At 42.0% G+C, this 26,953-nt stretch overlaps 2 protein-coding genes across 5 annotated transcripts in view; both read left to right on the forward strand.

Moving 5' to 3' along the window:
- Nucleotides 1–26,953, forward strand: part of LOC115424071 (cAMP-dependent protein kinase type I-alpha regulatory subunit-like) — a 34,253-nt gene that overhangs the window by 2,318 nt on the left and 4,982 nt on the right. For all 4 annotated transcript variants that reach the window (XM_030141172.1, XM_030141174.1, XM_030141175.1 and 1 more), the window contains exons 3-6: nucleotides 1,356–1,526; nucleotides 15,534–15,625; nucleotides 16,333–16,394; nucleotides 21,313–21,359. In XM_030141172.1, coding sequence (XP_029997032.1) covers nucleotides 1,356–1,526; nucleotides 15,534–15,625; nucleotides 16,333–16,394; nucleotides 21,313–21,359 — 372 coding nt within the window. The remainder of the gene's footprint in view (nucleotides 1–1,355; nucleotides 1,527–15,533; nucleotides 15,626–16,332; nucleotides 16,395–21,312; nucleotides 21,360–26,953) is intronic.
- On the forward strand, nucleotides 9,277–11,744 carry LOC115424073 (twist-related protein 1-like). The gene is made up of 3 exons (XM_030141180.1): nucleotides 9,277–9,847; nucleotides 10,776–11,174; nucleotides 11,340–11,744. Exons 1-3 carry the CDS (start codon nucleotides 9,824–9,826, stop codon nucleotides 11,520–11,522), a joined length of 606 nt encoding a protein of 201 aa, XP_029997040.1. The 5' UTR covers nucleotides 9,277–9,823; the 3' UTR covers nucleotides 11,523–11,744.

A 26,953-nucleotide genomic window follows, 5' to 3' on the forward strand; every position in this document is an offset into this window, starting at 1 on the left:
TTGTTAAATAAGTAAATTCCAGCATGGGAAGTGCTGTGAACACCAGGTCAGATCTACTGTATAAACCACCTGTGGTCTGGATTAGACTGTTTTTGTTTTGTGTGCTTTTTGCTGAATATTTGCAAACCCATCAGTTGAAGGAAACAGCACTCTGAGACATGTCGAATGCGTAAAATGCAAGTATTACTCCTCCAGTTTTATATGCAAAAAGAATTATTGCTCTATCTTACTTGGTTGGAAATCTACTGGAATCTAAAAATAGATGCTCAACTGGGATTACGGACACTTTCTATTGGTAAGATAGAGGTAAAATGTATTTATTCTTTGTTATGTATTTGTTTAGTTTTTTGTTCTTGTAAAGCTGGGTGTTGAAACTTTATTTATCCAAATTCTACACTATAAGTTTTTACAGAGGAAAGCTTTGTGATATAGTATCAGATCCTGTTCTGATCAAATAAAAACTGGTTTAGTATTTGTGCATATTTGGTCGAATTATTATTTTTTTTTAAAAAAGAAACAAAACAAACAAAAACAATATTGGCTTGTTAACAGTATCGTGATATATTGCAATATATCCTTGTATTGTAATTTGTATTGTATCACCAGATTCTTGCCAATAGATACCCCTGTTGTTTAGAGCTTCAGCTATTAATTACCTCCGCCAAGGAAAAGCGGAGGTTATGTTTTCATTGGGGTTTGTTTGTCTGTTTGTTAGCAAGATAACTAAAAAAACTATGGACGGATTTGGATGAAATTTTCAGGAAATGTTGATACTGGCACAAGGAACAAATGATAACATTTTGGTGGTGATCGGGGGGAGGGGGTGTGTGTTTGTTTGTCTGTCTGTTTGCAAGATAACTCAAAAAGTTATGGAAGGATTTTGATGAAATTTTCAGGAAATGTTGATACTGGCACAAGGAACAAGTGATTAGATTTTGGTTTTGATTCTGAATCAATTGATACTAGATTGAATCGATATTGAATCAAATCGTGATTGATTCAGAACCTTATGAATCGAAATCAAATTGATTAAGGAAATTGGCCATGATACCCAGCCCTATGGATAATTATTTTAATCGATTCAAGTCCTTTCAGTTCTGGCTTTGTTTTTGCCTTGATGCATTGAAGGCCATAGTGGTGTTTTTTTTTGTTTGTTTGTTTTTTCTTTTCTTTTTGTCATGCTGCATCTGTTTTAGATATTTACTCTTTTACATTGTTTTCCTTTTGGTACATGCTTTATTATTAATTTAAAAACCGCAACTAACCATCTAATTTCTTCAGCTTTGACTAGAGACCAAAAATGATCCCAGCTTCAGTTTGGTGACTTGATTGTGGTTTTAATGTATGTGTTGCAGGAGGAGACCCAGCAGTTGACGCTGCAGCAGAAGTCTGGTACGCTACGGTTAGACTCTCATGAGGATGAGGTGTCTCCACCTGTGAACCCTGTAGTGAGGGGTCGGAGCCGAAGAGGGGCTATCAGTGCAGAGGTTTACACTGAGGAAGACGCTGCCTCCTACGTCAGAAAAGTTAGTGACACTAAGTTTGATTCCCAACTAGGGGTGGGCGATATGGCAAAAATATCGTGTCAAGATTTTCAAAAAATAACATCACAATCTCGATTCTTTACACTGATCTTTGAGACTAATGTGCAAGTTTCTGAACAGTGCAACCAAACAATTTCCCTATGTAAAACATAGCCCTAAAAGAAAAAAAAATTTAGCCCAAAGAACCTTCCAGAACATTTTTTTTATATACACAAATTTTACAGTATATAGAACAAACAAAAAAAAAACAGACCACAATAGTTAGAGCATCTTGGTTCAACCTTGAGACAAATAAAATACAGACAGGGTCAGTACAAATGAAGCAGAAAAGTCAAAATAAGCATACATAAGTATGGGATTATACAGGTTCAAAGATTTCTTTGATGAATATAAACATCCTATTTTTCCCAGTGTTTTTTACATTTGTCAGGAGTGAGTTTTAATGAGAAGGTCAGCCTTTCCATGTCATAAATTTCATTCACAACAGTTGTTCAGTCCAGAAGTGTTGGGGGATCTTCACACAACCATTTTTGAGTTGTGGCTTTTTTTTTTGCCCCTGCTAGTAGTATTAACGAAAGATATCAGTCAGATTTCCTCATCTCGGGTGGTAGGTTACCCAAGTAATTCACAATAAAATCAAATGGCAAGTCCATTCCTATTATATTATTGATTTCCTTTATTGCCAGCGACCAGTAGGGTACAAACTTAGAACAGTCCCAAAAAATGTAAAAGTGCACAAAGCCACAATTCCTCAAACAATGAGCTTTGCTCAGATTCTTACACTGTTTACTTTTGACATAAGGTGTAACAAAAAAGGTACAATGTTTTTCCATATATATTTCCTCCACTGACATGAGCAGTTTTACATATATTTGACCACTCATCTGCACATATTACTTCAGCTTCTTTTTCCCATATTACTTTTATATATGTTGTGGAAAGGTTCTTCCGTTTTGTAGACATATCAGACTGTTTGAGCTCTCTCTCTGCTGATGCGTCGAGCCAGCCGGATGTCTTTGGGCATGATGGGACCCTCTTGGCGTGGATGGCCCACAGGTTGGTGTCATTGAACAGACCGACCAGGTAAGCCTCACTGGCCTCCTGCAGAGCCATGACAGCAGAGTTCTGGAAGTGTAGGTTGGTCTTGAAATCCTGAGCGATTTCACGGACCAGACGCTGGAAGGGCAGCTTGCGTATCAGCAGCTTGGTGGGTTTCTGGTAATGACGAATCTCACAGAGAGCCACAGACCCAGGCCTGTAACGGTGAGACTTCTTGATGCAGCCGGGGCGCTCTTACAGGCAGCCTTAGTGGCCAACTACTTCTGGGGGCTTTGCCACCAGTAGATTTACGCACGGTCTGCTTGGTTCTTACCATAGTTGACTTTCTTCTTTCTCTGAGAGGGAAAGATGTGTCTTCCAGAACATTTTTTATTTAGTTTGTGCAATTTTGCCAACATGTGCTAAGAACATAAACATACTAAAATGTAAATAACACTCTGATTAAGTGCACTCTTGCACATAAAAACTAAACTGCGCTTGGTGTTTGAGGTAGCTTTCAATAAACATGAAAAGTAAAAAAAATAAAAATAAAACTAGAACTGCAAGCAGTTATGAATGGGGGCCAAGCCTCCCCGCCCACTCGGCCCCCAGGCCCCACGGAGCCCACAGAAGTCAGCCCCGAAGGATGACGGGCTCGGGCTGAGCTGGTGGAGGCTGGGCCCCCGTTCATAAGGGTTTGCAGTTGTAGTTAGTATTCCACCATCTGAGCCGCTGTATTCACTGTACTGGGACAAATGCACCAGCAGTTTGAAAGGATGAATGTGTGGGGACTGGGATTTGTTGTAATAAATTACACCCATGTTGACCAATCATTACCAAACTTTACAGCTGGTCTCAGGAGTGACCCCACATCATACTCACCACATTTCATAGAAATTGGTTTCGCCATTTAAGAGACATAAATTTTCCACTTTTGCAGTAATGTCAAACAATTATCTAACATTTGGTGTTGCTAGCATTTAATTTGTCTGAGATATGTAATAGTTAACATCTTTTTAGCTAGCTACAGAAATTTGTTCATTAATATTTTTTACATTTTGCAACTGAAAAAAAATAATTTTGATAACTTAGTATCATATCTATGAGAAGAGCGTACATGCCAAGATTCACGCAGATCAGATAAAATCCCAAGGAGGAGTTTGAAAAAGGAGGTTTTCCAGTTTTCGCAATTTTGCCGGAAAAGATGCCCTCCCCCAAATCTGCCTGACCACGCCCATGTGATTCAACCATATTCAGGAAATCTGAGGATATGAGGTTTTTGAATGTGCGACATACGGTGTGGGAGCTATAGTCCAAAATGCATTGTCTTTGGTTATAGCACCCCCTGCTGGTGGACATATATAATTGCTTGCGTCTCAGTTCCGTGCAGGGGTCTTGACCAACCCTCCAAATGTCAGCGCTCTACCATGTATGCTTTAGGCTGCAGTAACAGTTTGATGAGCCGTATTCCCTGCATTCACTGGAATGGGACCAATGCATTAGTAATGCAAAAGGATGAATGTGTGGGGACTGGGGTTTGTTGTAATAAATTACGCCCATGTTGACCAATCATTACCAAACTTTACAGCTAGTCTCAGGAGTGACCCCACCATCATACCCACCAAATTTCATGTGAATCGGACCAACTTTTTGTGACTTCATATTTCTCATTTTATAGCGCCCCCTATTGTCTGATTTGCACCAAATTTGGTATAGAGCCTCTGGTTGATCTCTAAAACAAGTCTATTGAGTTTGGTGTTGATAGCATATACTTTGACAAAGATATGCAACAATATGTGTTTTTTACTTAGCAAAAAAATTTGTTAATTTATAAATACTGTGTTTTTTACAGCAGCAAACCTATTGTAATAACTTTAGCTCAGAACCCTCTGGAGATTGTATGTCCAAAGTTTGAAGCCAATGGGGCTTAAACCCTAGTAGGAGTACGAAAAAGTATGTTTTCGATATGTAGCGACTTAGAAAGAAAAATTTGCAGTGGAAGTGGGCGTCGCCTATATCAGAAGACCCATCTCTATCCAGGGAATATAAAGATGTAAAGTTTATGAATGTGTCATTCAAAATTTGGAAGTTAGAGGCAAAAACGCATATTTGTCCATTATATCGCCACCTAGTGGAATACATCCATAATTTTGCTATGGTAGATCTGTGTTCTGTTCTATAGGGTCCAAATAAATTTCACAGCCCTCAGCATAGCAGTTCACCTGTAGTAAATGTTTGTTGTTTAACTTTTAATAAGCCACGCCCACATTGTTCAGCCACACCCACCTTCCATATATGGCCTCAGTAAGGGCTCTTCGTCATACCCACCAAATTTCGTAGAAATTGGTGCAGCCATTTAAGAGAGATGAATTTCCAATATTTGCAGCGCCCCCTACTGGCCAACATTCGCCAAATTCGGCTCATACCCTCAAAGTCACATGAGAACCAAGTGTCTAAGATCTGGTGTTGATAGCATTTACTTTGACTGAGATATGTAACAGTATTTTTTAAGCTAGCTACAGAAATTTGTTCATTAATAATTTGCACATTTTTCGACTGAACAAAATTCTTGTGATAACTTTGGATCAGGTTCATGAGAAGAGTGTATGTGCCAAAATTCACGCAGATCAGACAAAATCCCAAGGAGGAATTCGAAAAAGTAGGTTTTCCAGTTTTTGCGATTTTGCGAGGAAAAAAGTCATGGCGGAAATGGGCGTGGCCTAGCCCATGTGATTCAGTACTATTCAGGGAATCTGAGGATATGAGGGTTTTGAATGTGCAACATATGGTGTGAGTTATAGACTAAAACGTATTGTCCTTGATTATAGCACCCCCTGTTGGTGGATATATGTACATTTTTGCATCTGAGTTACGTGCAGGGATCTGGACCAACCCTCCAAATTGCACCACCCTACTATGTACGGTTTAGGCTGCAGTAACAGTTTTAGGGAAGAATAAAAATAAGGCAAATAATAATAATAACTAGAACTGCAAGCAGTTATGAATGGGGGCCAAGCCTCCCCGCCCACTCGGACCCCAGGCTCCACAGAGCCCACGGAAGTCGGCCCCAAAGGACAACGGTCTGGGGCTGAGCTGGTGGAGGCTGGGCCCCCGTTCATAAGGGTTTACAGTTGTAGTTAGTATTCCACCGTGTGAGCCGCTGTATTCACTGTAATGGGACAAATGCACCAGTAGAGTGAAAGGAGGAATGTGTGGGGACTGGGATTTGTTGTAATAGATTACACTCACATTGACCAATCATTACCAAACTTTACAGCGGACGTCAGGAGTGACCCCACATCAGACTCACCAAATTTCATAGAAATCTGTAAAGGTGTTTCAGAGATAAAAATTTCACGTATTTGCAGCGCCCAATAGCGGCTAACATTCGTCAAATTCGGCTCATACCCTCACAGTGACATGTCAACCAAGTATCTAATATTTGGTGTTGATAGCATTTAATTTGTCCGAGATATGTAATAGTTAACATTTTTTTAGCTAGCTACAGAAATTTATTCATCAATAATTTTCACATTTGTCGACTGAACAAAATTCTTTTGATTACTTAGTATCATGTCTGTAAGAAGAGCATACATGCCAAGATTCACGCAGATTGTACAAAATCCCAAGTAGGAGTTTGAAAAGTAGGTTTTCCAGTTTTCACAGTTTTGCCGGAAAAAAAGTCGTACCCCAAATCTGCCTGATCTAGCCCATGTGATTCAACCCTTTTCAGGGAATCTGAGGATATGAGGTTTTTTAATGTGCGATATGCAGTGTGGGAGTTATAGACCCAAATGCATATACCTTGGTTATATCGCCTCCTGCTGGTGGACATATATAATTGTTTGCGTCTCAGTTCCGTGCAGGGGTCTGGACCAACCCTCCAAATGTCAGCGCTCTACCATGTACACCTTAGGGTGCAGTAACAGTTTGAGCCGTATTCCCTGCATTCACTGGAATGGGATTGATGCATTAGTAATGCAAAAGGCTGAATGTGTGGGACTGGGATTTGTTGTAATAAATTATGCCCACGTTGACCAATCATTACCAAACTTTACAGCTGGTCTCAGGAGTGACCCCACATCATACTCACTGAATTTCGTGTGAATCAGACTAACTTTTTTGTGACTTGATATTTCTCATTTCATAGTGCCCGCTATTGTCCGATTGGTACCAAATTTCGTACAGAGCCTCTGGTTGACCTCTAAAACCAGTCTGTTAAGTTTGATGTTGATAGCATATACTTTGACAAAGATATGTAACAATATGTGGTTTTTAGCTAGCAAAAAAAATTGTTCGTTTATAACTAGCACATTTTTTACAGCAGCAAACTGATTGTAATAACTTTAGATCAGAAGCCTCTGGAGATTGTATGTGCAAAGTTTGAAGCCAATGGGGCTTAAACCCTAGTAGGAGTTCGAAAAAGTATGTTTTCGATATGTAGCAACTTAGAAAGAAAAATATGCAGTGGAAGTGGGCGTGACCTATGTCAGAAGACTCAGCTCTATCCAAGGAATACAAACATGTAAAGTTTATGAATGTGTCATTCAAACTTTGGAAGTTAGAGGCAAAAACGTGTATTTGTCCATTATAGTGCCACCTAGTGGAGTACATCCACAATTTTTGCTATAGTAGATCTGTGTCCTATTCTATAGGGTCCATAGACATTTCACAGCCCTCAAGCATAACAGTTCATCTGTAGTAAATGTTTTTTGTTTAACTTTTAATAAGCCACGCACACAGTGGACCAACACCAGCAGATGCCATGGCAGCCCAAATCATCACTGACTGTGGAAACTTCATGCTGGATTTCAAGCAACATGGATTCTGTGTCTCTCCACTCTTCCTCCAGACTCTGGGACCTTGATTTCCAAATTAAATGCAAAATTTGCTTTCATCTGAAAAGAGGGCTTTGTACTTTCCACAGTCAGTGCTGATTTGGTCTGCCATGGCATCTGCTGGTGTTGTCAAATATTGAAAATATTTTTTGAAATTTTTTGAGATGTACCTGTAGAGTGCCTTTACTAAATGCTTGTATTAATATTAAAGTTGTTTGCTTTTGTTTAATGCTACCTTTTGCCTCTGGCTGTGTCTCTGTGTCTTCTAGTTAGGCCCGAGCCGAGTAAAGCCGGCGCAGGGCCTATTGAGTCTGCAGTGGGCGCATGGGGACGAAATCGCCAGTGACGCGGTCGCCTTTCGCCACTGTCGCCACTCTCACACATTTTCACATTCATGGCACTGAGACAGACATGTGAGGGAGCTCGAGAGCTTTCAAATAAGGCCATATGTGGTTGCCATAGAAACGGCTATATTGTTCTTGCTCAGATTCTGATTTTTCTCCTGCTCTTTGAGCTCAATTTTGACCCTCTGAACATTTACGAAAACTCACCAAATTTTGCCTAAAATTCAGAAGTGCGAGAAACTGCATTTACATATAGGTTTCGTAGAGGTCGGTAAAGAAATGTTGCGGCAGCGCCCCCTTGAAAAGTGGAAATGCATTGCGCCAATGGGAGCTCAACCAACATAAAGTTTGTCGTAGAGCCACGAAAATTGGTACACAGATTCATCATGAGGAGACAAACAAAAAATATTATTATGGCCACGCCCCTAAACCAACCCTTAGTCGGCCATATTGGATTGAAATTTCCAAAATGCTGAGTCAGCGTTTTCGCTGACGTTGTATTTTAACTATCTCCTACTAAAGCCGTTTGGCCAAATGAGCTCAAAATCGGTGTGCAGTATCTAGAGAAGTGGGACATCAAAAGTTAGCCGAATTTTTTGAATCGTTGTCACCGCTTTTGTGCAACGAGGTTACAAACTTTGCGAAGTTTTGTCGAAAATTTGCCATCATAAAAATTGCTTCAGCTCAGACATACAAACACAGATTTGGCTGAAATTTGACTCAGACGTCTATCTCCCAGGCCTACACCCATTTATTGAAAGACATTGAAATTTCACACTATAGCGCCCCCTACAAATGTACATTTACAAAAATGACATCAGTTCGGACATACGAACACCAATTTGGCTTAAACTTGACTCAGACATCTGTCTCCCAGGTCTGCACCTATTTGTCAAAAGAAACTGAAATTTTGCACTACAGCGCCCCCAACAAAAATTTTTAATTTTTTTTTTTTTTTTTTATTAAAATTGCTTCAGTTCGGACATATGAACACCGAATTTGGCTCAAATTTGACTCAGACGTCTATCTCTCAGGCCTACACCCATTTATCAGACAAATTTGAAATTCGGTGCTATAGCGCCCCCTACAATTTTACCTTTACAAAAATTACTTCACGTTAGACATACAAACACAAATTTGGCTCAGATTTGAATCAGTTGTCCATCTCCCAGGCCTACACCCATTTATCAAAAGAAAATGACATTTTGCTAAATAGCGCCCCCTACAAATTTTCCTTCACGAAAATTGAATTAATTCAAACATACGAACACCAATTTGGCTCAAATTTGACTCAGTGGTAAATCTCGCAGGTCTAAACCCATTCAAAGGAAGAAATTCAATTTTGGCTTCATACCTCTCCCTACAGATTTACTTATACTAAAATTTCTTTAGTTTGGACATAAAACCAAAGATTTGCCTCAAATTTGAATCAGTTGTCAATCTCCCAGGCTACACCCATTCATCAGAACACATTGAAATTTGGTGCTAGAGCGCCACCTGCTGAACGATGGACATACTTCTACCGGACGTGCCTTTGGCGAGGGCCTTTAGATGCCGCTTGCGGCTTTAATTCAGTTTGACTCTCATACTGTTTGGAATGCTGTCTCTTCAGCTGATTGAACAGGACTGTAGTGTTGACATATGTTATTCTAGAAGAACGTGATGAGAAGACGTCACGTTCTTCACATCATGGATCTGTATGTGGAGGGCGTGGAGGACTCACGTCGGGTATACTATGCGCGTACTGTGAGCGGCATGGACTCCGTGTGCACTGTCCCCAGACGGCTGAGGTTTCATAGTCGAGCGTACCAATTTCACTTTAAAAACCAGGCTGATGTGCGTGGACGTCCATGGAGTCGAGTATGCCTGACTCTGTGGGGGTCAAGTCTTTAGTTATGATAGACTTGCCCTGCCATTTTAAAGCTGCAGTATGTAGGATTGTGGCCAAAAGTGGTACTGCAATCACTTTGTAAATACTGACAAGCGTGGTACCCCCTCCCCCTCCCCCTCGACAACGGGTTGCCAGATCCTGCTTCAGCGTCCACTATAAGGAGCTACCATGGCCAGCGGCGAGTCCTACACTGTAAGTTTATCGTCTGCTAATAATATGTATGCTTCATTCATGATGGTTTGCGAAGTAATTATGTAAAGTAAAAATTGACTAATGGCGATAAGCCAAAGAATTGTAAAGATAAGTACTGCAATAGCTCACTCCTGTTGAAACATGGATTGTTTTCATTACCCTGCTAAATGTCTTCATTAGGCTAACAGTGCAATGTAAAGCTTTTCAGAAGTGCATTTAGCATAAATGCACGGGCTAGCATAGACAATTCCTTGTTGACAATGTACGGAAGCATCAGGCTTTTAGCTTACCTTACCTACCACCATGGCAGAATAGCATCCAAAAGTCGAGGGGCATTTCCATGCAAAATGAACTTTCTTTTACTGTCACGTCCATAACGTGAATGATCTGGGGCGCCGTTGGGGGGAGCGGGTTTAAACATGACAAATTCGTCAGATCCATGTATTACCCGGGGAGCTCATATAGCAAGTACAGTATGGGACCGCTACCCCCCACCGGTCCGACGATCATGGAACGCCAGCCCCCCCCCCCCCCCAAAAAAAACCACACAGTCAGGGAACGCTATTTTTCTTCCATTTCTATCTTTCCATGCATATTGTATTTTTACTATTGTTATTTTTTACTATTATTTATATTAAAGATGTCTATTTTTATTTTTTATTATATCTACAACATTTTTTGCACAATCTGAGCTTGTCAGTGTAATGTGATAAAGATTCTGTTCTATTTTACCATGGCGTTTCATTGGCATTATGGACGTGACAAAAACGTCATTTTCCGTGGAATTCCACTTTGTGCTTCTAAAATAATGCTAGGTTGCTGCATAGCCCAATAGGTGGAAAATGCACAGAGTATTGACAAACTGAACAGATAAGGTTATTTAATGTTTATTTCGGGGTAACACTTGTACTATTCTCACTTGTTTCAGCCTGATGCAGACCTCAGTTATGAGGTGCCCATTGTCCTGAGTGAGGCTGATGAGAGCTGGGTAGGAGAGAGGAGGCACAGACCAAGGAAAAGAAAAGCAAAAGGGAGAAGGACAAGAGGAAGAGAGCGTGCAAGCATTGATGCAGGACACACAGAGCAGCGAGAAGGAGGAGAGAGACCAGGGGGAGGAGATGGACCAGGTGGCAGCGTCCAAAGAGTAGGAAGACAAAGTGCAGGTCCTGTTTCAGGTGGTAGAGGCCAGAGAGGCGCAAGAGGAGGAAATAATGCAGGTCCCAGCACTGGAGGTGGAGGAAGACGGAGGAGAAGGAGAGGAGGCAGAGATGCAGTAGAGGAGGACAGAATTCAGGTTCTCCAAAATGAGAGGACGATACAGACAGAGGTATGCTTTTCTCCTGAGATTTTACAAGAGTATGCAAAACATTTGTTAGACTGCAGTAACTTCATGGCTTAAAGTAAAACCTTATCTGATTTAAAATGTCATCATCTTTTTTTACTTTTAACCAAATTGAAATGCCAAAATGCTTTTTGTGGTGTGTTTACTTAGGCGCTCATTCAGCAGATGAGTGAGGTTGGAGCTATGACAATTAACAACCCAGCTCTTCGCCTGGGAACCTGGATTAGTTTTCGATGCCCTAATTTCACTCCAAGGCACACCCACTCTCCCACCTGCTGCTGCTCTTCCATGGTGCACCTGTGGAAATTGCAGGGAAATGGCTACAGACACTGAAAGAAAGTGCTGTGGCCAGGGGCCTGACCACTGCATCAGCAAACTGCCGCACTTTGAACTGTACTGTTTGGAAGATGGTTATTTGCGTCTCCACAGACAGTACAGAAATGATGTGTTGGTTGTAGGTGAACCTAGAGAGCCAGGGGATGATAATAGACAATTCAGGTATGCTGCCTATCGGCAATATATCTTTTGGCAGAATGGGGCACTGGGTCAGGGTAACCGCCGTGTTATTCCCAGCTGCTGTGTATGGAGAGTAAGGGACAAATACCCTGACCCACAGGGCCAGTACACAGGCTTTGTACCCACCATTTAATCAAACTCAGGCTTTGTAACCACTATTTATTTTGATTTACTGTAAACTGTTTACTTTCAGTTATTTATTACTGTATATATGGTTGTTTTAGATTTAAGTTTGTAATGAACCGTTCTCCTTTTTTCAATAAAAAAGTTTATTCAGAATAACAGTGTTATCCCTTTTTCCATAAGATGGCATATTAGGAATGCAACAATCAGTATGTAGAGGACCAATACCAAAACAAAGTATGGTATAGTGGTAAAGGTTTATTAAACATATAAATAGATAACTTGACTAAGTTCCTTTGTACTTTACAATCTTTTTAGTCTCAAAGTGGTGAGAAGCAGCTTGTGACACTAAATGCAACATGACGACTAAGGTCAAGGTTGCGAGGCTCTGTAAACTGGGCTTCACTGGTCCTCAGTCTGGAATGCTGGAACTGAGGAGAGAAACCAAAAAAACAGTGTATATCAACTTTAGTTGTATTATGCATGATATTTAACTTGGAGTGTGGCGTGTAGCCCAAGGTGAAAAAGAAATACACTGGAATTATACCTACCAAGACCTCTCTTGACGTGGGTGTGCTGGAGTTCCTCGATGGTTGGTGCCGGCACAGGGGGAAGCAGGCCGTACCTTCTGGGATCATCAGGTCGAAGTGTCCTTCGTCTGGGTATCCCCTTCCCAGCTATTCTCTTCCGAAGAATCATAGTTTGCAGTTGTGGGATGTAGCCATACGTCTTAGATGCCTTCACAGTGTACAGCATATACCTGTGTGCAGTTTTGTTATACAGTCTCTTATACCTGAAATAGTTAGATGCAGAGAGGGGAGTGAAGAAGACATTTACATTCCAAGGGCCATGTTTTATAGTATTTTAATGCGGATGTAATCTGGTACATGTTGCAAACAGTAGCATTTACAAATGAGTAAGTGACTTACAGTTTGCTTCCATCTGATTTGCAAAACTCAGAGCGGTCCTTGTGATAATTATAGTCCATCGCTGCAAGGAGCATCCTGGCCTCAAAGACAGGAGGGCTAAATGCTGTACGCTTGTTGGCATACATTAAAATGTGATTCTGGAAGGACCCCAGATCACCAGTGGACCTGTGGGTGGTGGGGGAAAATTGACATTTTGGGGGATTTTTAAAATCACTTTCTACCAGAAGTATGTACTTATTAGAAAAAAAACATCACATTACCTAAAGTTCAGGTATTTGTGGACCTCGTTAAGCCACCGCTTGTTTCTAATGATGCTCTTCAGGGCCTCATGTGCCATGGAGTCTCTCACAAGCCACTGTTGACTTCCACCAGATTCCAAGTCTGCATGCTGGCAGCCTCCCAGTACCCACTTGTGTTCATTTGTGACATGATGTAGAAGTCCAAGCCACAACTCCTACAAATAATTTATAAATATTATGTACAGACAAAAACAAGTATGCACATAGTACGTACTCCAGTGCTGATGATGGTCTTTGTAAGTACATTTACTGTGCTCGGGAGTACAGTAAATTGAGAACTTAATAAAATAAAAAAATGAATGGATAACAATAAGTTAATTCTAAACGTAAGTAAAACAAAAGTATTGATATTTGGTAATCATAAAAGTAACCCAGAATTACAAAGAAAAATAGACAGTGTAAAATTACCAAGTGTAACGGAAAATGAATTCTTTGGAGTAATAACTGATAACAAATTTTCATGGAATGCCCACATCAAACATAAAAGAACAAAAATTTCAAAAAGCCTGTCAAAAATGAGTAAAGGAAAGCAATGACTTTCTAGAACATAGTAATAATCTCTTTATTCAAAATAATTTAAAATGAATTACCTTGTGAAATGTTATACCTCGTTAATGTTATTTAAAGCATTTACCAAATCAGTATCACATAACATAAAAAGGATCCTGGATATGAACATGATCCTGAACATGAGCATCCTGGATGCTCATGTTTTATAGACTAAAAGAAAACAATTTGGCTGTCACACTATGGATTGGTGTAAATAAGTACATGTTCAATGTCATTTCTCATTTTTAAGTAAATGAGGAAGCTTGAGATGCTTTATCTACCTTTCCTCTAGAACCTCAGTGGCATCCATGGTGCTCTCAGGATTTTCCAGTCTTTCCATCACAGGCAGCTGGTCCTCTCTACAGATAGTGTAGGTGTGTTGGAACACTGGAAATGTTTCCATACATAAAATGGAAATGAAAACTATGTGACACTGACCACTTACCGATTTGAAAGTGTTTCAGATGATGGACATCCAATACTGGAAAGTGAGGGCACAGTCAAGGGGTGCTTCTTCCACTTTCTCTGCCTCTTACTGGGGGTTGAGGTGCTGGGACCATCATAGCTGAAGAGAGAAACATTTTATCATACATAACAAATATATAACAGCCAACACATTTGCCACAGAGATATCGCGGGGTAAATTAAGCCGTGTCCAGTTTCAGTAATACAAGTGGTTGGCTGTTGCAGGATAGTAACTTATTCAGTTCAATCTCGAGGCTACTGACAAATAAAAAACGTTAGCAGTGGTCATATTGGTCAGCTTGCTCTTCACTCTTCGGCGTGAATAGTCAAACAAGTTCAACGGGACAAACAGCGAGCACACTAGCATGGGTTCACCGCGGCTCTCAGGGCAGCTGCTGCGGCTTAGTGCTACTGTTAGCCCGGCTACATGCCTTGGGCCAGCCGCCACAGAATCCATTCCAATGCCTCGGTATGCGCCCATTGTTTTTGCTATACGGGACACTATACTATGCGTAAAGACAGAGAGAGGACTTATTTAACCGATGTATTGCATAAATTACGTTTCATATTGCCATGTTGTGCTAACAGCGTCTTAGCATAATGCATTCCTAAAGTTAGCGATAACGAGTCACCGTTTTCGTTTCTCAAACAGTCTATTACCCGGTCAATATTATGACCCAACTGCATACGGGCTAGCTACTATGAACGAACATGCATAACGTTATTGACTGTAGAGAATAATTGAAATATCCGTGATTACAGTAAGTAGAATAGAGTTAGCCAAACGTAGCTGAATCTTACCTGTCCAGGAGAAAATTAGCGACTTCGGCGTCGGTCTTCAAATTCTTCTCCGCTTTCAGTCGTCTCCATCTTTCAAAAGCATCTCCTATACATATCCTTGTTTTGTTTCTGATCTTGTCATGACTTGTTTGGGAATCATAACGAGGCTTTTTAGGCTTTGTAATGTCAGACATTGCGGACAGAGCTGCAGCTCACTGGTAAACGGCAACCTCGATGCCCAAACGCTCCTGACTCTGTGATTGGGCGATAGGCGATGGGCGGAGCCTCAGACCAAAACACACAATGTAAACATAAACATCATTTCAGGTCTGACACTGAGCTTTTCAAATACGGATATTCTGGCTGGACTGCTGCTGTCAGTTATATCAGTACTTCAAATGAACATGATTCCTTAATGTCTGATGACATATCTGGACCATTTTATGATTACTTTTAACATAATTCCTACATACTGCAGCTTTAAGTTTCACTGTCACTGTGCGTACTCATTGTGGGGTACATGCACCCCCCCCTTCTTCTAATCCTCACGATTTAATATTGTCATATCGCAAACCCCTACTCCCAACCCTTCTTACTGCATTTATGTACATGGTAGTCTCACAACTAAATGTTCCCTGAAATGCACCTGAATGTGAATTTTAAACTAGTCTTTTGATCCACAGGTCATCCCCAAAGACTATAAGACCATGGCTGCCCTGGCAAAAGCCATGGAGAAAAACGTATTGTTTGCACATTTAGACGATAATGAGAGGAGGTGAAGATGTTATTATCCATATATCTATTTATATATATATATATATATGTGTATATATATATATATATATATATATATATATATATATATATATATATATATATATTTGTATACAGGGTGTCCCAAAAAATGTATACACACTTTAAATAATTCTGAAGTAGGTGGTTATTAAAATTCATTTAATTTTCAAAATGTAGTAGAATTTACAAACACCATTTTATTGTTGTTGCTTGTTCTCAAACTTAAGTCTGTTCTGGTCCAGACACTGCTGACAGTGCAAAGCAATGGAATCGCACTCATCACGAAACAATTCCCTTGGTATTTGTGTGCATTCATGTTCTGCTGCTCTCAATTCAGCGACTGTTGCAGGTCTCATAACGTAGACTTTGTCTATATGTATCCCCATAAAAAAAGTCTAGTGGTGTGTGGTGTGTTTGTAAATTCTATTACATTTTGAAAATTAAATGAATTTTAATAAACACCTATTTAACAATTATTTAAAGTGTGTATAAATTTTTTGGGACACCGTGTGTATCTGAGTGTATGTGTGTGTATATATATATATATATATATATATATATATATATATATATAAATGAATAAATATATACACATAAAAAGTCTTCATTCAGTAGTTTAACTGTCATACATAATGCATCTTCATATTCAGCTGTCTTTTTTTTTTCTTTTTTCCTCTCCCTGTACAGTGACATCTTTGATGCAATGTTTTCTGTCAACTACATTGCAGGAGAAACAGTCATCCAACAAGGTGAGTCCAGCAGGATTTACACACCATTGTATTTCTGTTTCATGCCTACTGGCGGTGCTTTAAGCACTGAATGATCATTCTTGCGCATGCGCAGGTCAAGTATTAATGACAACAAAGTCACTTGTGACCTCCCGGTGGCTCACGTGAGTCTGTATAGTCATGTGACACCGGAACCTCAGTCCCTTTTTTCTTCTCACGAGCAGGTTTTACTGAGTGCATTCTAGTGGTTGTGCTAAAGCTGTTAGCTCTTGTGTACATACCACTGCTTTTCTCATGGTTTGCTGCTGGTAGTCTCGTGACTGGCTTTTACGGTCGGAGCTCCGGGTGAGTCTCACCCTCCAGGGGCTGCGCAAGCTGAATCCATTTTACACCAGATCGGCAACTGGTAAGTTTGTTTTGTTACCTTATAGCTCCGTTGCCACTCGGACGTATTCTGTTGCACAGTCACTATGCAGCCAAGCCAGTGGCCGCCAGGACAGTCGTCATTCCTGAAACGCTCAGCTGCACAGGCACATTCGCTGTCCAAGAAAAGAGCCAGATGGGACAACACTGTGGGGTTGTCCACACGGATGGATCAACTCACATCCGAGTTGGCCCAAATGAAAGCCCTCCTCCAGTCCTTCCAGGCAGATGCTGGCCGCAGTATAGCTCCTGCCCCTGAGCGGGATGCAGCCTCAGCCCGGGATGAAGATGCTATTTCAGTCGCAGCTTCTGGTGCCCACTTCTGTGAGGGCTTCCCAGTGTTGAGCTCTCAGACTTCTGGTTCTGACTCCAGTGCCTCCATCTGCTCTCAGGGAGGCAGAGAGGAGTCTGTGACAGCAGCTATCAGGACAGCTCTCGCCCGCTTGCAGCTGGATGCTCCGCAGGCCCGACCTGCTCCTTCTAGCGCTTTCTTCCAGTGCCATAATACTAAGGTGGCCTTGGTAGTCCCTTCCTCAGAGGAATATGTGAAGGAATTACATGCCTGCTGGACAGATACGAAGGCGTTTTCACGGCTGACAACTGATGGCAGGGTCCTGGCTGCCATGCAGGAAGCGTCCAAGTTTGGCTTGAGTCATATCCCAGCAGTGGAACCAGGCATTGCGTCTCTTATTGTCCCTCCTGACAAGGCTCTGAAGTCTAATGCTCATTGTCCACGACCACAGTGTCATGTCACAGACAACCTGCTCTGCAGGGCCTACGACTCGGGAGCCCGTATGGGCTGGATTGGAAACTCTCTCTCCCATTTGATGTGGGCCTATCTTCCTCCTTGGAGTCAGTGTCAGTGGATCAGTCAATGCAGAGCTTGGTGGATGTGTCCCTACAGGCGTTTGCTCTCATGACAAGAGAGCATCGACGCATGCTCTCTACACTGGTCCAGACTCGGCACCGGGTCTGGCTGGTGCAGTTGCAGCTCTGTAACGGAGGTACTCACTGCCATCTGCTCCATTTGTTGAGCCCCATAGGCCGGCTGCGAGAACAGCTCAAAACCATGGTGAAGAGGCTGGATTTCGGACTTCATGTCTGTTTAGGGTCACTCAGCCTGGTCGGCATCCTCCCAGGCCCTCAGGAGGCCAGGGGGCCCGCAGATGATGCAACAGGGCCGGTAGTTGGATGTTTTTCTCCGGGACAGCTCAGCAACTGGGCTGCCCATGTCCCAGATTGCTGGGTGCTATCAACCTTGTCCCGGGGATACCATCTTCAGTTTCGACGCCAGCCCCCTGTCCCTGGTCTGGTCAGAATGACAGTCATCTGTGATCCGACGAAAGCACGGGCGCTGAACCAAGAGATTTGCACCTTGCTGGCCAAGGTTGCAATAGTGCCTGTGGACCCCCTGCTGGATCCAGGGGGCTTTTATTTCAAGTATTTTCTGGTCCCAAAGAAAACCAGAGATCTATGTCCAGTTCTAGATCTCAGAGGCCTGAATGTGTTTTTAAAGGTTGCACATGCTAGCCACCAGGGAAGTGTTGCAAGCAATTTCCCTGGGGGACTGGTTCACGTCAGTCGACCTGAAAGATGCATATTTCCATGTCCCCATTGCATCATATCATTGGCGGTTTCTTCGCTTTGCGTTCCAGGGGAAGCACTTTCACTTCAGGGTCCTCCCATTCGGGCTCTCACTGTCTCCCAGGGTGTTCAGCTGGTGTGTGGCAGCAGCCCTTTCCCCACTGCAGGCACAGGGGTTGAGAATTCTGCCTTACCTAGACGACTGGCTTATCTGTGCAGCAACCTGCGACCAAGTTGTCCGGGACATTCAGATGGTGCTTGACCATGCAGGCCGCCTGGTCCTGCGGGTGAATATGGAGAAGAGCAATCTCACTCCTTCATGGGAAACAGTCTTTCTTCACATTGCCCTGCGTTCAGTTTCAATGACTGTTTGCCCCTTACCCCAGCGGGTCAGCGGTATTTTGGACCTGCTCCCAGCATTCTCGCAGGGCTCCGCCTTTTGTGCTGTATCTGCGCCTTCTGGGCAAGCTCACGGCCGCATCCAGTGTGGTGCCCCTAGGGCTGCTTTCACTGCAACCACTTCAGATGTGGTTAAACAGCCTGGGATTGGACCCTGCACGGCATGCACACAGACACAGAAAACTTTGTGTCCCACCTCAGTGCATCCGGTCCCTGTCCCAGTGGAGGGACATATTCACATATCATGACAGGGGTCCCACTTGGCTCCCTCCCATCATGCAGGGACATGATGCATACAGATGCATCCTCCACGGGTTGGGGTGTGACCTGGCAGGGGCGGATGTCCCAAGGGACATAGTCCCTACTGCAGAGCAGGGAACACATCAGTGTCCTTGAATTACTGACTGTGTACCTGGCTCTCCAGTACTTCCTTCCAGGCTTGCGAGGCAGGCATGTGCTGGTGAGATCGGACAACACTGCTGTTGTATTTCACATCAATCACCAGGGTAGCACCAGGTCAAGGAAGCTGTTGCGCTTAACTCAGCAGCTCCTGACCTGGGTGGCTCCACACTTTACCAACCTCCAGGCAGCCCACATCCCAGGACCACACAACATGCCTGCAGATTTTCTGTTACATCAGAAGCCGCTTCCGGGGGAGTGGAAGCTTCACCCCAAGGTGGTCGATTGCATTTGGAGGGCCTTTGGCAGAGCAGAAGTGGACCTCTTTGCCTCCAGAGAAGCAGTTCACTGTCCCCTTTGGTTCTCCCTGACAGACGGCGCCAGTCCTTTGGGCTGCGATGCACTAGCACACGATTGGCCCCACATTCTCCTCTACACTTTTCCTCCGTTCGCCCTGATTATTCAGACTCTCCTCAGGGTCCTTCAGGAGGGGCACAGGGTCCTTTAGGTGGCCCCCTTTTGGCCGGCGAGGACTTGGTTTCCTCTGTTGTGCAGGCTTTGCTCTGGCCTACCGATGTGCTTTCCCTCCAGGAGGAATCTCCTGTCCCAGCTGGTGGGCTGAATTCTCCACCCCAACCTGGATCGCCTCCAACTCTGGGTTTGGCCACTGCAAGGCCTGACTCCTCCTTCTCCTGATATGATGAGGAGGTAAGGCGCACAATGGCTAATGCACGGGCACCATCCACACGTGCTATGTATGCTAACAAATGGGCAGTTTTTGAGAAATGGTGCCATGGCAAAGGACAGGACCCAGTGCATTGTTCAGTCCCTGACATACTGGCTTTCCTTCAGGAATTGCTGAATCAAGGGCAGTCTCCATCCACATTGAAGGTTTATATGGCTGCCATTTCCTGCTGGTATGTAGGGATGAACGGTCATTCGGTGTGCCGTGACAAAGAAATTTCACAGTTCTTGAGGGGTGCTGGGCATTTGCATCCACCCATATGCCCTGTGGCACCGTCATGGGACCTTTCTCTGGTGCTTGAGGCCCTTCGGTCCCCCCCATCTGAGCCCCTAGTGGGGGTGGACCTCAAATGGCTTTCACTGAAGACCGCATTCCTTATGGCAATGGCTTCTGCAAAACGTGTGGGAGAACTACAAGCCCTCTCCATATGTGAGTCATGTTGCCAGTGGAACCCTGATGGCTCAGGTGTTACACTGTGGACTGATGCGCCATTTATTCCTAAGGTGGCATCAATGGCAGGTCACACCCAGCCACTCCAGCTTGCCCATTTTGACACCGGGGCCCCCTTTGAGCCTCTGTGCCCTGTCTGTGCTCTGGAGGCATACATCACTTCCACAGCTGTTCATTTGCTATGCTGGCGCATGGAAAGGTCAGGCTCTTTCTAAGCAACCTCTTTGCCCACTGGATTGTGGACATGATTCCTAAAGCCTACCTTGCCAGGTCAACCTCTGCCTGCTGGAGTCAAGTGCCACTCAACAAGGAGCCTATCAACCTCATGGGCTGCCATGAATGGAGTGCCACTGGACGTTATATGCAGGGCAGCCTCCTGGTCTTCTCCAAACACCTTTGCAAGGTTCTACAGGGTGAATGTAACCACACCCCATCCGCTACAAGGAATCCTTCGGCAGCAACCTTCTACATCTCACTAAGGTGGGTATTGTTGTAGCAGTTGTTGTCAGGGGTTTTGCAGATTCCTCGTGACCTTGTTGATATACATCATCCAGTGCTTAAAGCACCACCTCTGCTGGTCAGTAGGGATGAAGTAGAACAAAAGTTATGTATGTAACTATGGTTCTATGAATCCCGGAAGACTGCCAGAGCGCTTGGTCCCTCAGAATCCTCGTGCTCTCGCAAGAAGATTAAGGGACTGAGGTTCCGGTGTCACATGACTACATAGACTCACGTGAGCTACTGGGAGGTCGCAGGTGACTTTATTGTCATTAATACTCGACCTGCACATGCTCAAGAATGATCATTCAGTGCTTAAAGCACTGCCTCTGGCGGTCATCCGGGATTCATAGAACCGTAGTTACATACGTAACTTTCATTTGTTGTGTTTGTCTCTGCCTGTGTAACCATATTTGGACATGTCCATGCCCTCTGTTCCAGGTGATGAGGGAGATAACTTCTACGTGATCGACCAGGGAGAAATGGATGTAAGTACTCTCTGTAATGTGGTTTGAAGTGCTCTTTGGCAATTAGTTTTAGATAGACTCATGTTTGCTTTAAATGTTTAGCTTAGATTGTTACTCATCCCTGAAGTATGTCTGATAGAGCTGGTTAATCATCTCAAATCGATTAAAAAAGTATCAAATGAAAATTTCCCTAAATTGAAGCTTCATTTCCTTAATTTCACTGCTGCTAAATATTGGTTCCACTGTTGTGTTTCACACGGATGCTTATTGTGACGTACATGATGCCAGGATTAACACAAACAACATAGAGCATAGCTTAGAAGAGATGAGGACAAAAAGGCAGAAAATGTCTATATGCTCACTTTTATTCAGTGGAACATGAAATGTAACAGTATGAAAATTTCATTTCACGGTTATTGTGACTAAAATTATTACAGTTATTGTTATCGCAGTGTTGTTGAATTGTGCTCAAAATGTTCAGAAAGTACCTATATACAGACTGAAATAATTTAACCAAGTTTTATTTTGAAAAGAAAAAATAAAATAAAATAATAATATGCACAATGTACTTTCTGTTGTCAGAAACATTAAAATATTTAATATTGTTGTGAATGGTGGTCATGGAGATGGCTCATCAAATTTGAAGTGCTGCCCCCCTTCGCAGAGACTTTTTTTTTCTGCATTTTTTGCAAACAGGTAGACCATCTTCAATCAGATTCACCTCAGCATCCTTTTAAAAATCTAAAAAATGTCCAGACTTCTAACTTTGTCCTTTTAGTGGGGGAAAAGTCTCTGGAGCGCTGTCGGTGCGGATGCCTTCTGCCATGTTCTCAGAGACCAAACAATGCAAACTGGACATGCATACCTGGAATGCTGCTGCTTCTCCAGGAAATGAGCAGTGTCTCAAATTGGAACCATCACTGACTCCTTTAAACTTTGAAGATTTCACATAAACATGAAAAATATTTGGTTTTATTTTTTTAAGTTGTATGTTAGTATTGGCTGAAATATGTGCCATCAGAAACTGAATTTGAATCATAAAAACTGAATCTGAATTGCATAATTTGAAATTTAATTTATTAGTTTTGAAATTAAGTCCAATAAACTTGAAACTGAATGTAAGATCATGAAACTGAATTCAGTTTCTCTGAAACTATGGGCCGGATCTACTAAGATCCCAATTTGCATGTAGTAAGTTGCATGCGCAATCTAGAATTTTGCGTGTGGGGCTGAACCGCGGTTTGTGGGTGATTTACTAAGATTGCTTCTGCAAATGTAAACAGGTGCAAAGTCTTGCAGACTGCCCTATTTAAATGAGGATTTTGCGTGCGCTAAACTGCTCTGGGATACGCCAGCACTAATGGTAACAGTGCGCTGAATGATCCAGACGCACTGAAAAGTAACATTGGAGGAGTTTTGACAGAAGGTATTGCATGATTCATGCATTCATTTATTTTATTGTTCATTTAGGGGGCGGGGGGGGAGAGAGAGCGTCGTGGGGTTCATTGAATTGAATGACTGTCAGGTGCACATAATTTTGTCACACTGTGGCCCTTAGGGTGGTCCAAAATTTTTTTTTTTAAGATTCTCTGGATTAGAACCCTGCATTTGGTTCCATATCTGGCCAAATTACTTTGGTCCAAATTTTATGCAAATTAATTAATATTTAGAGGTTGCACAAGACACGTGAAGATTGCTCTATATCAGTGGTTCTTAACCTTGTTGGAGGTACTGAACCCCACCAGTTTCATATGCGCATTCACCGAACCCTTCTTTATTAGAAAATAAAATATGATTTTTTTCAAATTCAAGACACAGGTATATGTTTTACTGGTGCACAAAATGAACCGTGCATTAACATCACTGTGTTCAAAGAACAAAACCAATACAGTGCATGAACTCACAACTAATTCCATACCTTTTCACAAAGACATGACCTTTTTTAATACTACCACACTGAAATGGTTTTAATTTTTAACCTTATGTATTCCAATAATGAACTTATTGTATTTTTGCTATTTATCATTTTTAACATTTTAACACACACCCATCACCTAATTTCCATCAGACTACAATAATAATGAGTATTTACTGCAAATCAGTGTGACTTCTGCTGTTGTCGAGTGTGTGTCTTGACCTCCACCGAACCCCTGAGACTGACTCACCGAACCCCTAGGGTTCGATCGAACCCAGGTTAAGAACCACTGCTCTATATTCTATAGCAGAACTAGCCAAATGAATAAGGCATATTAGAATAATTTGTAATTTTATTCTCAAAATCAAACTGCAACTCGCATAAAAATGTTACTTAGAAAGTCCAGCAACCACTGTTGCTTTATTGAAATTACAAAAAATGTTCCTGTGTTCTTTGACAACTTGGAGCAAGTACTGTTTCTGATCTTCATTTTTTGTTAGGCTACAGTATAAGTCTTGAATAAGCTTCATCCCTCTTTCAGCAACATCATTGACAACTTTTCGGGAATGCATAATTTTAGCAGCCTTCTGAAAGTCTTTATCATCAGCCCAGTCTTCTGGAGGAATTCTTAAGAATGCTTGTGGCAGATCCAAAGTTTCAAAGAAACGCATCGTGCTGGTGGTGACAAAATCACTGATCTGCTTCCCTTCATAATCTGCTTGATTAAGGGCATCACAATGCCTTAGTGGAACCTCTGAACCTTCATTTTCCACAATGTTATGAGCCATCAGCTGCTTCTGCTCTTGTGTCACACTGGAGTCGAAGAATGCCAGGCCAACCAATTCTTCACTCAAGTACCAAAGATGTCGGCCAAAAGCTGTTAAGGCTGCTTTCTTGACAACTGAATTTTCATACTGTGACAGGCTTTTTAAGGAATGCCAAATCATTTGCAGGGGCTTTCGCTGGTGATGGGGCTTCAAACCATGCTCTGATGTAGGGGCTTTGCGCAACCTCTAAAACATCTCGTTTTTCTTCCATTTTTTTTCCTAAATCATCTTTTGAATGCCAAAACCTAATGCGGGGTTCTAATTGAGGTTATCTGAAACTTTATTTTTTACCATGATTGTTGGACCACCCTAGTGGCCCTATGTCAGTGTGTATTTTTAATCACAATCATCAGGAGTGGAAAAGAGTCCCGTAAAGTGGGTGGGTGAGTGGGTGGGGCATATGTCTCAATTTTTTTCTTCTATCACTCCAAAAATGTTCACACCAGGGTGAAAAATGCAATCTCTGCATCTTGTTTCATCATTTCAGTGTCTCCTAACCACAGCCATGTGTGTGCAATTACACATACAAACAGTTTGCACCTACTTCTGAGACATGTTCAATATAGATACAATTTCTATGAGTGAAATTGCTTACGGGTTTAATAAATCCCTTTGCGTGTGCTAAAGTAATATATTTACATTTTCATTTCAGTATTTTGCCATCTAGGCTCGGGCTATTATTATAATTATAACAGTAAATAGTTAGCAACGTACTTAGCAACATTAGCTAGCATTGCTATGGAGTGAATCCAAAGAAAGTAGGGCTTGCAGGCTCATACCAGATGCGAATGCTATCGTTATGTGTTCTGTTCCTTGGGGCAAGGCCTACCACGTTTATTCAAAGAATTGAGAAATATTGATTTTGGGATTTTTTTAATGAATTTGTAAAATTTTAAAAAGCTGTGAGAAGAACAGCTAAGACAAACTAGGCAGGGGCTTACCCACAGGTCTGCAGGCCCACTTCACCACCTGCTGGAGAGAAGTTCTGTCCCTCACAGCCAGGTTACCATACCAAGCAACAGCAGAAAAAGACAGCACAGGATCAATGAAAGCTCTATTAAAAAAAAAAAAAAAAAAAAGTCATCATGTCTTTTACACATTTTTACTCTTTGTTTGCCTATTCAAATAATCCTTTAATCAAATCAAGGAAAATAATCGATAGATTGATAGATTACAAAAATAATCGATAGTTGCAGAACTAGTGTCCTATGAGTATCAGACTCATATCTGAGCTAAATCAGTTCTTTGCTAGGTTTGAAGTTAGCGAGGAGAGTACCCCTATGCCATTACCTGCTAGCAACCTGGCCCTCACTGTGAGCATGGAGGAGGTCAGGAAGGTATTCCAGAGTGTGAACCTGTCGAACACTGCTGGTCCTGATGGTATCCAGGGGAGGCTACTGAGAGGGTACACAGCCTGTTCTCATTGTTGCCCTCAGGGAAGAGGTACAGATTCATCCAGGCCCGAACCTCCATATTTAACAGCATGTTTTATCCAAGTGCAATATGGGTACTGAACACATTATAGTCACAATACCTCAAATAAGGATATATATTAAGGCTAACATATATCCTCAATGTTCAGCCAGGATCTAAGTGTAGTATATTAATCTCTGCCATTTTTGGTTGGTTGACATGCTTGTTTTTATACTGTATATGTATTTACACTTTTCTTTTAAACTGTTTTGCACTATGCACCACAAGAGAGTTGGCTCTTAATTTCATTGTACATATGTATAATGACGATAAAGGCATTGAATTATATTTATAATTAAACCCTAGACAGAATTCTGAATTCAGAATTCAAATTCTCTCCTTACATTCAGTAAAATAAAGTGTTAAAATGGGTATTGTAAATGCCCTGAGATTTGAAAAAACAAAACAAGCTGCCCCTTGATTAAAACCAAAACACGAAAAGGAATTGCACATATCTGTCCCTTTTGCAGACACAATGGAACAGTGCAGCTGAACAGTTTGCTGTAGGCCTGTAATTAAACAATCCAACCCTGTTTTGGTCAAAAAGAATAGTCAGTGAAATGCAAAGAACACAGCTAACACAGTTGTCTAAAATGTAGGCTTACGTGAAGTCAAACAATTTTTAGTGCCATCTTTTTACAAAAAGAAAATGTGGAAATACAGCATAACAAAATACCTTGTCAATCTCATCAACAAGATCTTCAAGAAAATAGGCCATTACAGCCAATATGCATGATTTTGATCTTCAGGAATTTAACTTCAGAGGCACTAAGGTAAACCCCTTTCAATGCTCCGGGTACAGAATGAACCGTTAAAAAAATATTTAGGACAGTCAAATGTTCCCCTACCATTGAAAAGTCTCATTTTTATATTGCTGCTTTTGTCTTTTTTCTAATGTGCAACAAAAGTAAAACATCAAAACCTACAAAAAAAATTGCAGACTGCTCACATTATACATAACTAGGAACAGGTTGCGGGCACAGCAAGGTAGGACTAATTTAGCGAGGGGGTAGGTGGGTTCATGGGCTTTCCACCATTCAAGTGGGTTAGTCCACTGAAAAGCATTCCATTGCCTTGTATGTGGAAACCTCCTCCCTCACCACTTGTTGAACGGTCTTGTGTCCTTCCTGAGGCTTGAACAGCTCACCAAACAGTTCAGCTCATGGTTCAAGTTTTAAGAGGAAGGGAAAAGGTAAATGAGCTTCACAGCAGTAGGAGACTTGGAGAAATTAGTAACGTGTCCTAAGTTTCACTTTGACTTGCAAAGGGAAATGCAGACTCTGCCTCCCGCGCTGTATTTGATATTGTACAGAGATCTCACTGGAGGCTCCGAACTTTATATTAGGTGATTTTAATCATGTCTCACTAAGGAAGACCTTAGCAAATTTCTGTCAGTATGT

This window comes from Sphaeramia orbicularis, chromosome 8 (genome assembly GCF_902148855.1).
Source record: "Sphaeramia orbicularis chromosome 8, fSphaOr1.1, whole genome shotgun sequence".
Taxonomy (NCBI): Eukaryota; Metazoa; Chordata; class Actinopteri; order Kurtiformes; family Apogonidae; genus Sphaeramia; species Sphaeramia orbicularis.

What these genes read in the sequence shown, in the direction of transcription:
- LOC115424073 (XM_030141180.1), top strand. Translation starts at nt 9,824, where the DNA reads ATGGCCAGCGGCGAGTCCTACACT. An exon ending in CCAGCGGCGAGTCCTACACT is followed by an intron (nt 9,848 to 10,775) that starts GTAAGTTTATCG and finishes CACTTGTTTCAG; the next exon opens with CCTGATGCAGACCTCAGTTA. An exon ending in AGAGGACGATACAGACAGAG is followed by an intron (nt 11,175 to 11,339) that starts GTATGCTTTTCT and finishes GTGTTTACTTAG; the next exon opens with GCGCTCATTCAGCAGATGAG.